Raw genomic sequence first — 12,042 nt, 5'->3', positions numbered from 1 at the left:
CCCCCATATATCCCACAGAATTCCATAAACTCCACAGAGCTCCTCCCAATTGTGTTTAAAAAAAAAAAAAAAAAAAAAAAAGGAGGATTTTTTTAATTCCATGTGTTTAAAACAGCCTCAAGTTGACAACAACAATAACCTGCGTTCACTTCCTTCCTTCCTCTGCTCCCAGTGATTTTAAACCTCGCTTTATTTTTTTTTGTTTTTTTGTTTGTAAGTCAATAGTGGCAAAATTCCTAAAAAACCCTGAGAGAGCACCAGGATTTTCCAGTACAGACCCCAGCCCTCACAGAGCAACTAAATGCTGCTGCTCTTAAAACCTCAGCAGTTTTTTTTTTGCTTCTTTTTCAGGGATGACTTTGCCAAGAACTTGGCACGGCTCAATTAATGGAGTGGCTTAATCCAGTGGGTGATGAATAACAGGGGAGCCAACAGGTCATTGCAATTCACTTGAGTTACCAGAATCCCTATCTGCTGCTTGGGCTTCCTCCAATCCCTGCCTGCATCAGCCACAGATTTTAATTGCCTGTTCCCAAAGAGTCCAACTGCAGCTCTGTGCAGGCAGGGACTGAGTCCATGGGATTTATGGATATCTGCAGCCTTGAAGTTAAGGAGGAAACACTTTGCTGGGCTCCTGCTTCATCCCAACAGGATATTTACTGCACTCTTTCTCCTACAAGCATCAATAAATGCTGTAGGAGCATTTATAAATCAAGATTTTCTTCCCTTTTCCAAGCTCTCCTTGCTGCTGGGAGGAGGGAAGGCATTTTTCCTCTCTGTTCACTGATGGGGAAGAGCTCCTACCAGCACCCTACAACCACAGTGTGGCTGATCTGCTGCAGATTCTCACTGATGTCCTACACTTCAGTGGAACTCCAGGCAGGCCACAGAAATCTCCTTTCCAAAGGCCGAAGGATTTGTCCCAGAGGATGGAGCAGGCAAACCCCAGCCTAAGGCACTGACCCACCTTCCTTCCTCCCCGCACAGTGTGAACAGCCCATGGGGCATCCCACAGGGAAACACAGAACTGCAAGGAAACTTCACATTTAGGAAATTTCCTTAAAACTCACAGCAGAAAATCTGCTTGGCAGGAGAAGAATAATTCTTGTTAACACTGAAAGTTGTTGAAGTAAGGAATTAAACAGAGGAACGACAGGCAGGAAAAGGTTAAAAACGCAGGGAAAAGGGTTTTGATGTGGAAAAATTGCAAAATGAATTGATGCAGAGGCTGGATGAAGGGAGGCATTGAGGAGCAGGGGAGGATGAGGAACGAGCCCCGTCCCACCCGACCCCGCTCCACTGGCAGCAGCTCAAAGAAGAGCCATAAAAATAATGAGAGGGCTGGAAGAGCTGACACGCAGGAAGATTAAAAGGAACTAAATACGTATAGCTTGGCCGGGCAACGAAAGCCAAGGGGAAAGAGAAGGCAGCAGCTGGAGAAATCCATGGATGTGACCATGCCGGGAAGGGAGGCACTGGGGCTGAGCCCCCCGGGGAGCTCCAGCCCCTCTCCCCACGGCCGCCGCATTCCTTCCCTCTCATACAATCCCTAATTTAACAAGTGGAGAGGATCCGGGCAAACATTTCGGGGGGGGATGGATTACGTCAGGAGCTAATTTCGGTCCTCCCGGGCTCCGGCCCCGCGCACATGCCTGGCTTTCCTTCCACACACGCTTCGGCCCTGGAGCTGCTCCTGGAGCTGCTCCGGCATCTCCCGGCACGCAGCACCGAGGGACAGCATCGCTCCTTCACTCACGGGGGGATTTTTTTTATCACCTCTAGAATTTGCTTTTTCTCCAGCCAACTTCAGCAAAACTTTCTGCACCTCCAGCGTTAAAGTAAAAAAAAAAAAAAAACAAAACAAAAAACAACAAAACACAACAGAATAAAATCAAGTTTTCGGGGAGTTCAGCACGAGACCCTTTGATGCGAGCGCTCGCTTCCTTTGGAAAGGCAGCGTATTTATATCCATCTCTTCCTTCCTGCGACTCCGAGATAATTAATAAATCAAAACCTAAGCACGGGGGCAGAGATGGGCGCTTTAAAGGCACCCGCGGGCTCCGCGGCGGAGCAGGAGCTGCAGCAGCTGACAGCTCTGCTACTCCCACAGCCGCAGGCACGCGCGGGACCTCGCAATTAATATTTTATTTGAGCAATTACAGCCATCAGGCCGGGCTGCACCGCTGGGTAAACACAGCCGAGCCATAAAGAAGCGATAAAAAGACAAGATGGGGGCGGGAGGTTCGGGCTCCCCGCTTTCGGCGGGGACAGAGCCCCGGCCGCGTCCCGGCGATCCCACGCGTCCCGGACAGACGCAGCTCTTTGTCCAGGTGCGCTCCCGAAGCCACCGCACACCGCCGTGTCCCCCAGGTCCCCTGGCCCACATCACCCCACCGATCGCCCCACGGGCTCTTCGGGAGCGCTCTGCTCGCACGGAACTTCGGGATGGAGTTTGGGTGCAAACTGTGGGGAGCCCCCAAACAAACCCCCAGCCCCAAGGCGAAAACGGAGCCGTTTCCTAACTCGGTGTAAAATCCCGGGAGTGCAGCAGCCCGTGGATGGGGCTGAGGACCCGGGGTGGTGAAGGACGTGAGGAAGATATGGGGGGCTAGGGCAAGGTGTGGGGGACCTGGGGGGCTCCCTGCTGCTGGCAGCTAAGGCAGAGTACTGGGAGAGGGTGCTGGAGCTAAAACACAGTACGGGGGCAGGATGCTGGGAGCTGGGGCAGGGTGCTGGGAGCCTCTCTGGAGCACAGTACTGGGACAGGGTGCTGGGAGCTGTATGGCAATACTGGAGCAGGGTGCTGGGGGGTCAGGCACTGCACCGGGGCAGGATGCTGGGAGCTACAGCCCAGTACTGGGAGAGGGTGCTGGGAGACAAAAGTACAGCCCTGGAGCAGAGTGCTGGAGCACTGTACTGGAGCAGAGGCGCTGGGAGCTAAAGCAGGGTACTGGGTCAGGGTACTGCGAGCTGAAGCAGGTACTGGAGCAGAGTGCTGGGGGCTAAACTGGGGTACTCTGGCACTAAATGGGCAGGGGGCTGGAGCACAATCCTGCAGCAGAGTGCTGGGAGCTGGAGCACAACACTGGAGCAGAGTGCTGGGAGCTAAAGCTGGATACTGGGTCAGGGTGCTGCGAGCTGAAGCAGGTACCGGAGCAGAGTGCTGGGGACTAAAGTGGGGTACTAGGGCACTACACCGGGCAGGAGGCTGGGAGCTGGAGCACAGTCCTGCAGCAGAGCGCTGGGAGCTGGGCACTGCACTGGGCTGGGAGCAGGAGCTCAACACTGGAGCAGAGTGCTGGGGGCTAAACTGGGGTACTCGGGCACCGCACCGGGCAGGGCGCTGGGAGTTAAAGCACAGCACCGGAGCAGGGTGCTGAGCACTGGGAGGATGCCGGGCTGCTCGAGGGGTCCCGGGGCACTCACCGAGCTTCTCGACGAGGCGCAGCATGACGCCGCCGATGTGGATCTCGCCGGTGACCCTCAGGGTGACGTCGCGGCCCAGGTCGGTGACATGGACGCTCAGCTCCCACGTCCCGTCGGCGTAGCAGCCGTCCGGCATGCGGATCCCGTCCAGCGCCATGGCCCCGGCCTCCTGCGCCGCCGGCCGCGCCCGGCACGGAGCGGGAGCGGGATCAGCAGCGGCAGAGGCGGCGGGATGGGCCCGGCTGTGGCCGCTCCGCGCCCCGGGGCAGGGCTGGGGGCGCGGTGGGGCGGGATCGGGGCCGCAGCGCTGCCCGCCGCCGCCGCCGCCGCTCCTGAGGGGCCGCCGCGGGAGGAGCAGCGCGGGCGGGCAGAGCGGGAGGCGGAGGGAGGGAAGAGAGGGAGGGAGGAGGAGGAGGGGGATAATAATTAAAGGAAAAACGCGCCTGTGGCTGCCGGGCCCCTTGGCCTTTTATGGAAGCGAAGGACGGAGTAAGTGGGGGCCGCTCCAACATCCGGGAATCGCCGGGGGGCGGCCCGGCCGGGATCGGTCCGGCCCGGCTTGGGATCGGCGCGGTTCGGCCCGGCCCGGCCCGGCTGTGCCCGGCCCGGCTCAACTCAGCTCGGCTCGGCTCGGCTCGGCCCGGCTCAACTCAGCCCGGCTCAGCTCTGCCTGGCTTGTCCCGGTTCGGCTCAGCTCTGCCTGGCTTATCCCGGCTCAGCTCTGCCCATCCCGGCTCGGCCCAGTTTGTCCCAGCTCGGTTTATCCCGGCTCGGCCCAGTTTATCCCGGCTTGGCTCTGCCCGCCTCATCCCGGCTCAGCTCATCCCGGTTTATCCCATCGCGGCCCGGCTGTGCCCAGCTTTCCTCAGCCCTGCCCGCCTCGGCTCGTGGCCGCTGGTCCCAGGGCATCCAGAGGGGGAAATTCGGGAGCCAGCCCGGAGAGCATCCATTGGGGCTGGCGGAACCTCGGCATCCCAAACACGCGTGGGTTCCATGGCAGCCGTGCCCATTCTGTACCCTTTGGGGTGTTTTTTAGGACTGCCCCCGAATCAATAGGAAAAATCCTTCCCCTTTGGCAAAACCCTACCTTGGCATAGTAGCCTGTGCCGCCGTTGAGGCTGGGAGATGGGCTGGTTCCCTCCATCCTCATAATCTGTGTGAATATGGGAAATGGGAACTGTCTTTAAATAAAAGGGTCTGAACCGGCACAAATGGAGGAAAAAAAAATATTATCCGCTTCCTGTAGCTCCTCCACCCAGTGATACACACATCCCGCCAAGCAACCGCGCTTCCTGAAAATCCAACACGCGGAAGGGGCTGTGGTTTGAGGTCCAGCGCTGTGGATGTATCCTGCCCCGTGCCAGGTGATGGCAAGTCACATCCCAGCAAAGCTGTGCCCGCCCTGGCAGCCTCAGGGACGGCTCTGCCAACCATTGCCCGCATTCCCCGTGAATGGCAGCGGGAGCTTCAGGACCATGGAATCATGGCATGGTTTGGGTTGGAAGGGACCATGAGACCGTCTGGTTCCAATCCCCTGCCATGGGCAGGGACAACTTCCACTAGACCAGGTTGCTTTGGCACCACACGGGCAACAAAACCTCGTAACAGGATGGTAAAATTTTTCTAATTTTCACTTTGCCATTAGAATGGAGATATTTATAAAGGCTGTTCCTCTGCTTTAAGACCTAATATACCTTTAATACCTTTAATACTAATAAAACCTTTCCTGAGGTCACTCTGGGCAGACTTAGCCAGGATTTATCCAAAGGTTTTTGCTAACGTGGCTGATGCTGCCAGAGGGAAACTGGGTGACGCTGCAGCAGGTGACCTCCCCCCTCAAACCCTCCTGGGACCTCAATCCCTGCTCAGAGGAACCCCCATTCCATCTCCCCAAATGTGGAAGCCGGAGCGTGATTTAGAGGGTGACTCTGGAGCGCAGGCGAGAGCCGGTCTGTAACAACAAAGCTTTCCCAGATGGTATCTCCGTGTTCCTCCAGCCTCAAACAATAGGGCAATAAATAGAAAGGGTTACTCTCGGCCCGGCGTGTTGGACGAGGTTCCCAGCTGATGCAATTGGATACGGCCCCGCGGAGCTGGTAACCTTTTAGTACAGCTGGCTGCACGCTGAGGAAAGGCTGCCGGCTCCTTCTGCTCCTAAACCCACTGGCAGAGTCTCCCTTTCCCCAGAGCCCCTCTCCCTGCCCTCTCCATCCCGGGGGCTCCTTCCCTGTGCGGAGGGAGAGGCTCCCTGAGCTGCAGAGAGCCGAAGCAAGGTCAAAAATGCACCGGCGCAGCTCTTGCGTCAGAGGCAGCCAAGCATCCCCAGGGCTCTTCCCACTGTTTGCAACAAGTCCTCTCTCCCTAGGAGCAGCAATGCCAAATAAGGTGCCGAAATGCATGGCCGCTTCCACCGGGGTTGGGATGATACCTACCAGACCTGCCCGCGCCGCAGCTCCCACCCCATCTGCTCCTTCTTTGTGGAAACCGGGGTACTTTTCCAGTGAAATGGCTCCACGGGCATCCTTGGGAAACTAGAGGTGAAGCTGAGTGACAATTTCCCTGTCCCCAGTTTGTTTTGTCACTTTTTTTTTTTTAGCCCGTGACCTCTGTTTTGGTTTTTAAAGCGTTATGGGCAGTTGTTGGAGGCAGCTGGCGTTCCTGCCTGGCTGCTCCGGGCAAGCCGGTCAGACTGGCTCTTCCCAGGGTCACCAGCCATGGAACTCTGCTGCTCGGTGCCTTTGCTGGGTGGCTGGAGCTGAGAAAGCAACAGGACCGAGTGCCCAGCCTGTCTCTGTACACAGAGACAGAGAAATCCCCCAAATCTCTGTGTAAAGAAAGGCTCTTTTTCCTCAGATGGTCCAAGCACGACATCCTCTGACCTGGTGGTGAGCAGGCTCCTGTCACCTCTCTGGGTCTTGATATTCCTGCAGCATTCCTTGATATGTCTGCAGCTTCTTTCTTAAAAAGGATGAAGTTTCAGGAAAAAAACCAACCAAAAAGGAGAAATGCTGATGTTTGTTATTCCCTCCATTTTTTTGTGTCTCCAACATTTCCCAGCCCATATTCTCCCTTCCAAACCACTGCCACTGGTTCACGCGGGGTTTGCAAGGTCTTGACTTCACAAAAACATGGAATCACAGAATAGTTTGGGTTGGAGGAGACCTTAAAGACCATCTCACTCCAATCTTCCACCTCTTCATCCCCTTCCGCCTCCAGCGTCTTTTGGACGCGGCCAGGGCTCCCTTTTCACAAATGACCATTTCCCAGCAGGGACAAGGTCACGCTTCTGGCAAAGGAAACATGCTGGGTAACTCTGCTTCCTTGTTTATTCCTGGCCACATTCGCTCTTCCCTGATTTTGTCATTTCAGAAACATCCACGTGACGTGGATTTCTCCTATTTTTCTGGATGTAAGGGCAGAGCATTGATGCTGTGGTGGTTACGTGTCCTAGAAATGTGCCACCACCCGGGTCGTGCATGGAGTTAATCCAGTATTCCCATCATGAAGGGATGAAGGATATTTGTGATAAGGATCTTGAAGAGGCACAGGAGATGGGGAGCTTTAGTCTTTCTAGGTTGTGATTGTGGTTTGGTCGCTCCAAGCCTTGTCCAACCTAGCCTTGGATGCTTCCAGGGATCCAGGGGCAGCCCCAGCTTCTCTGGGCACCCTGTGCCAGGGCCTGCCCACCCTCAGAGCCAGGAATTTCTTCCAATTACCCTATCCAACCCTGCCCTCTGGCAGTGGGAAGCCATTCCCTATGTCCTGTCTCTCTGTCCCTTGTCCATGTCCCTTTTCTATGGCCAAGGCCACATGGGATGAAGCCAGGGACCAAGATTCAACACTGTCACAACCATCCAGCCTGGTTCTTCATGCTCCAAGGTTACAAAATCATAGAATGCTGGAATAGTTTGGGTTGGAAGGGACCTTAAAAATAATCTCTATTCCCCTCTGCCATGGGCAGGGACACCTTCCATAGACCAGGTCACTCCAAGCCCTGTCCTGCCTGACCTGGAACACTTCCAGGGCATCCACAGCTTCTCCTGGCAGCATCTGGAATTAATCCTTGGCTGCAAGAGATAGCTACACTGAGGTAAGAGGCACGAAGCTGGATTGAGGTGCCTCCTCCTTGGCAAGTCAGGCTGAGGTTTCAAGGCCCTACAGCTACAAATTCCCCTCTCATTTTCCTTCCTCTAGTTCCTGAAATCAGCCACGGTGCACTGGAGCCTGCCAGGCTTGTGCTGCAGGACCAACCTCCCTGCAGGGCTCTTCTCTGTCCCCTCTTCACCTTCTTTCCAGGTATTTGGGTCAATTAAGCTCTTGAAGCCTCAGGCTGGGAGGTTTTCTCCTCTGCAGTCAGCTCTTCATAGCACAGCACTCTGCTGCTTCTCTGGCTGGGCCTGTGTCAGCCACTGGTTTCCTGCTGGCATTAATTCCCGTGCTGTCACTTATCTTTTAGCCTTTTTCTGTGTCCTTCTGATGTTTCCAGCTGCCAGGAGTGACCTCCACTGAGTGTGACTCTTGCTTTGGCCCACACAGGAAGCAACGTGCCCCAATTAATTTTCTGGTTGGTTGTCCCCAGTGTCAGGAGTGTCCTTGAATTTTGTGTCCTTCTGGAAGGGCTGGCGGGTTCTAGAGCATCCTAAAACATCACTTGGAGCCAAAGGGAGTTGTTAGCTGAACGCCTGAGTCCATGTGATGGAGAATTTGGATAAATCCCAGATAAATTCTCCTAAAAGCTGATTCATCACCAGGGCTGCAAAATATCCCTGCACCTTCCAGCCTGGTGCCTGAGTGTCTCCCAGGAGCCATGCCCAGGAATCTCTCCCATTGCTGATCTTCCTCTGCATCACCCGTGCCTGACTGATGGTTTTGGGACCACTCATCATCCTCAGCTTGTGACTTCCCGTGGTAAACGCTGCACAGGGTTGCAGGAATTTGTCCCTCTCAGGTGCTGCTGCCCACATCCATCTTTCAGACATCTCCAGAACCCTCAGGGATGTTGGACCATTGCCTTCATCCAGCCCGAAGGCTCAAACATCTCCCACACCCCCTCTTTTCCCACAATATGCAATATATTAAACCACTTTCCATTGTCCATCAGATTTTTTGAGCCTTTGCCACTCCCGTTCTGGCTTTTCTCCACCTCCAGAAGGCCTCCTATTCTTCTGCCTTTGCAAATACCAAGGCCAGCCTGGAAGGCTGGATTTCTCCCATGGAGCTGAGGCTCAAAGAAAATCCAAATGTCAGGCAACACTCAATCACCATCCCTGGGGCTGGTGACTCTGGGGTGTCAGAAGTAACACCCTGAATCATTTATCCACTGTTAGTCAGCACGAAGAAACACCAAAAAATCCCAAATAATTCATCTGATGGATCTGACATTTCTCTGGCCAGATAGTGGGAAACATCTATTTGGGAATCATTTACTGGAGGGGGAAAAAAAAAATCCCCAAATTCCACCATCAATTATTCACAGCTGCTCTTCAGGCCCTTTTGGGGGAAGCCACTTGATGGGAAGTGGAGCTGTGGGAACTCACCCTGTGCTGGCACCCTGCAGGTCTCCCAGGTGGTGAAGGAGGGGAGGAAAAGTGTCCCCAGCACCCTGTGTGACTCCAGAGGGGCAGCCCCACACCCGGCACCAGCTGCAGCATCAGCCCAGCCCTGGCACATCCCGTTATCTCCCCTGCCCCAGCCCTTCCCTCCCCAACGGCTCGGGAAATTGGCTCCCAGCCCATCAGTTTTCCCTCTCTCAGGGGGAGGAGAAGCTGCTCTGACAGGCTTTTTTGAGGAACTGAGGCCTGGGGCATCCCTGAGACACGCCGGACAACTCCCACTCTATGGATGCGCTCTGGTGTTGCTCTGGAGCTTGGCAAAAATCCCCAAATTGTGGAATGGAGAAGGAAATGCAGCCCTGGGGATGGGGCTGGCCAGCGGTGCTCAGGGGGTGCGGGGATGGGGATGGGGATGGATTTTCCTACTGTGGAACCCCCAGAAGCCCCAGCCTGGGCCACCCATCCCCTCTGGATGGCACTGGGATGCTCCATGCTGGCTCCACCAAAAACCCACTTGGTTCCAGAGTCCTGTCCCCACCCCACAGCCCCCCAAAATGCTCTGAGGTGGGTTTATTCTTCATCCCCATGACAGGGGTATGACAGCAGCAGCTCGGGGAGGGAAATGGGCACACCCAGGTGGGGAGAGCAGTTGGGGACACACTTGTAGACCAATTATGCCCCAAAATCCCACACTTCCCTTTCATGTGGCATCCTGAGAGAGACCCATGAGGCCTCAAGCTCCCTAAGGATGGGGTTCACTGCCCCCAAGCCCAGCCAGAAGGAAGGAGAGGCTGGCAGCAGAAACCCCACCTCTTGTTCCCGTTGCCTGATGCCAGAAACATCCAAAACCTCGGGAATAAGGGACTTGAGGCAAGGTGCAGGGAGCTCTCCAAGGCTGCAAAGCCTACCCCGAGTATAGCAGCAGCCCCATAAATCACACCTGCCCTATAAATCACACCCTCGGGATAAATCCCACCCCTGCTGCGAGAGCTGCAGGAGGAGAGGAGAGGAGAAGGAGAAGGAGAAGGAGAAGGAGAAGGAGAAGGAGAAGGAGAAGGAGAAGGAGAAGGAGAAGGAGAAGGAGAAGGAGAAGAAGAGGGAGAAGGAGAGGAGAGAAGAGAAGGAGAATGAGGAGAGAAGAGGAGGAGGAGAGGAGGAGGAGAGGAGAGGAGAGGAGAGGAGAGGAGAGGAGAGGAGAGGAGAGGAGAGGAGAGGAGAGGAGAGGAGGAGGAGAGGAGGGCACAAAGGACAGAGCTGCCTTTGCTCATGTGCTGCCACAGACTGAGAAGCACTAAAGGGGAGTTTTTATCGGTTCCCACGTCAGAGCTCTGTGAGAGCTGGCTGATAACAGGTCCCTGAGCAAAGCACCGACACCACAGGGCTCCATGGGGTGTCTGGGGACACGGCCCTGATGGAGAAGGACACTTTCACCCTGTGTGAGGCACCAGAGCCCAAGTCACAGGTCCAGGGGGAGCGACTCAGCATCATCCCCTAGGACCTTTTCAGCCCCCCAAAATCTTTGCTGTCTTGTTTTTACCCAAAACCGATGATGTCTGCCCATAGCAGGGGCGCTGGAGTGAGATGATCTTCAAGGTCCCTTCCAGCCCAAACCATCCTGGGATTTTGGGATTCTATATTCTGGCTCTTCTTGCTGTGTTGGGGGTGTGCGTGAGCACAGGTCACCCAAATTCCCTGATCATGTCCCGCAATGAATGGCTGCATACAAGGGAATCACAGCAATTTTCTCCCTGTTTTCCAGATGGAGAAGTCCAGGCTGGACACACGGGAGTGACTTACAACCTCTGAGGATGCAGATCTCAACTGGATCACTCTGCCCAGGATGGCTGGGGTGGAAAAGCAGCATTGGTTAAAAAATGTGCAGCATTGGTTAAAAAATAACCCCAAATTGCTTCCTTTTGAAGGGAAATTAACACTGGGAGGCTGCAGGGAAACAGGGGGGTTGTGCCCTGAGGGACACCGAGCTCAGATTTCCTGGTCACATCCACATCTCTCCACCGTGGATCGCTGCAGCTCTCAGAGAGCTGCTCTGAGCTGAAAAAAAGGATTTGGGGAACACAATCAGAAAAATCCATCTGTTGAAGGGGTAAATACCTTTCATTTGCCCCTCAGACCCCTGAGATGCCCTGAGAAGCTGCAGCACATTTGGGAACCTGTTGTTCTGGGGGAAGGGGGAGATGGATGATGCCCAGACAGCTGCATGGCTCTGTGCTTTTCCAGCTCCAGCTTTCACCGGAAAGATCGGATGCGAGCGGGCTGGTAATGCAGTTAGAGCTGGAAAAATAGAGACAGAGCAGGGCAGAGTGCTTTAATAAGGTCAATGTTATTGAATCAGCTGGGTGGGATGAACTTCATCTCCAAGCAGAGCGCTCTGAAGCGATCAGCAGCTCCCTAGGAAAGGGAGGTGGGCTCTCAGCTGGCTGGGAATGGGCAGTCGTGCTGGGAATCCCCCAAATCCCATGGAATTGAGGTGATTTGTGAGCTCCTGGAAGACACACGGTGTCTGCTGCCAAGGTCCTGTGGTGCTCCTGGTGCAGCCCCACATTCCCTGCAAAAGAAGGGTCAGGTGGGCTCATGGAGGGCCCCACTGAGGACCCCCAGTGCCAGTTCCTCAGCAGATCCTGGTGGGACAGGAGAGTGGCCAATGAGGAAAGGTTGAAAGAATTCAAGCTGTTTACCCTAGAGAAAGAAAGAATGATGATAACATCTTCAGGCAGATAAAAGAGGGGTTTGTCTAGGGAGGGAGGGATGGAAGAGGGAGGAAATGTCCCGTTCTGCCTTTCCACAAGGGACGGGCAAAAAGCAATGGACAAATCATCCGGAGAAAGGCCCAGACTGGCTCTTTGGGGAGGCTTTTGAGATGGGAGGGAATGAAGGAGTCACTCCACCATCAGAGGATTTTAAAAGGCAGGAAAAGGAGTCCTGGGTGGTCGCTGTGCCCACTCTGTGCCAGCAGGGCTCTCCCGCCTTCTCTGGCCAGAAAAACCTTTTGACAGCTCATTGCTTGAACTGGAGGATGCTGGAGCTGCAAGAGCTTCTCTGCAGC

At 55.0% G+C, this 12,042-nt stretch overlaps 1 protein-coding gene across 5 annotated transcripts in view; it reads right to left on the bottom strand.

Annotated features, from left to right (window-relative positions):
- Nucleotides 1–4,588, bottom strand: part of FERMT2 (fermitin family member 2) — a 50,824-nt gene extending 46,236 nt beyond the window's left edge. For 4 of the 5 annotated variants that reach the window (XM_038138190.1, XM_038138191.1, XM_038138192.1 and 1 more), the window contains exons 1-2: nucleotides 4,514–4,588; nucleotides 3,427–3,595 (exon numbers count right to left, since the gene is read on the bottom strand). In XM_038138190.1, coding sequence (XP_037994118.1) covers nucleotides 3,427–3,595; nucleotides 4,514–4,576 — 232 coding nt within the window. In that variant the 5' untranslated portion in view covers nucleotides 4,577–4,588. Of the gene's footprint in view, nucleotides 1–3,426; nucleotides 3,790–4,513 lie in introns of those variants that run through there. The other variant, XM_038138193.1, reaches the window with a different exon arrangement.
- Nucleotides 4,589–12,042: the final 7,454 nt, after the last annotated feature.

The sequence above is a fragment of the Motacilla alba genome, chromosome 5 (genome assembly GCF_015832195.1).
Source record: "Motacilla alba alba isolate MOTALB_02 chromosome 5, Motacilla_alba_V1.0_pri, whole genome shotgun sequence".
Classification (NCBI taxonomy): domain Eukaryota; kingdom Metazoa; phylum Chordata; class Aves; order Passeriformes; family Motacillidae; genus Motacilla; species Motacilla alba.
The sequence above is the reverse complement of the archived record's forward strand: the minus strand, read 5'-3'. Positions and strand labels throughout refer to the sequence as shown.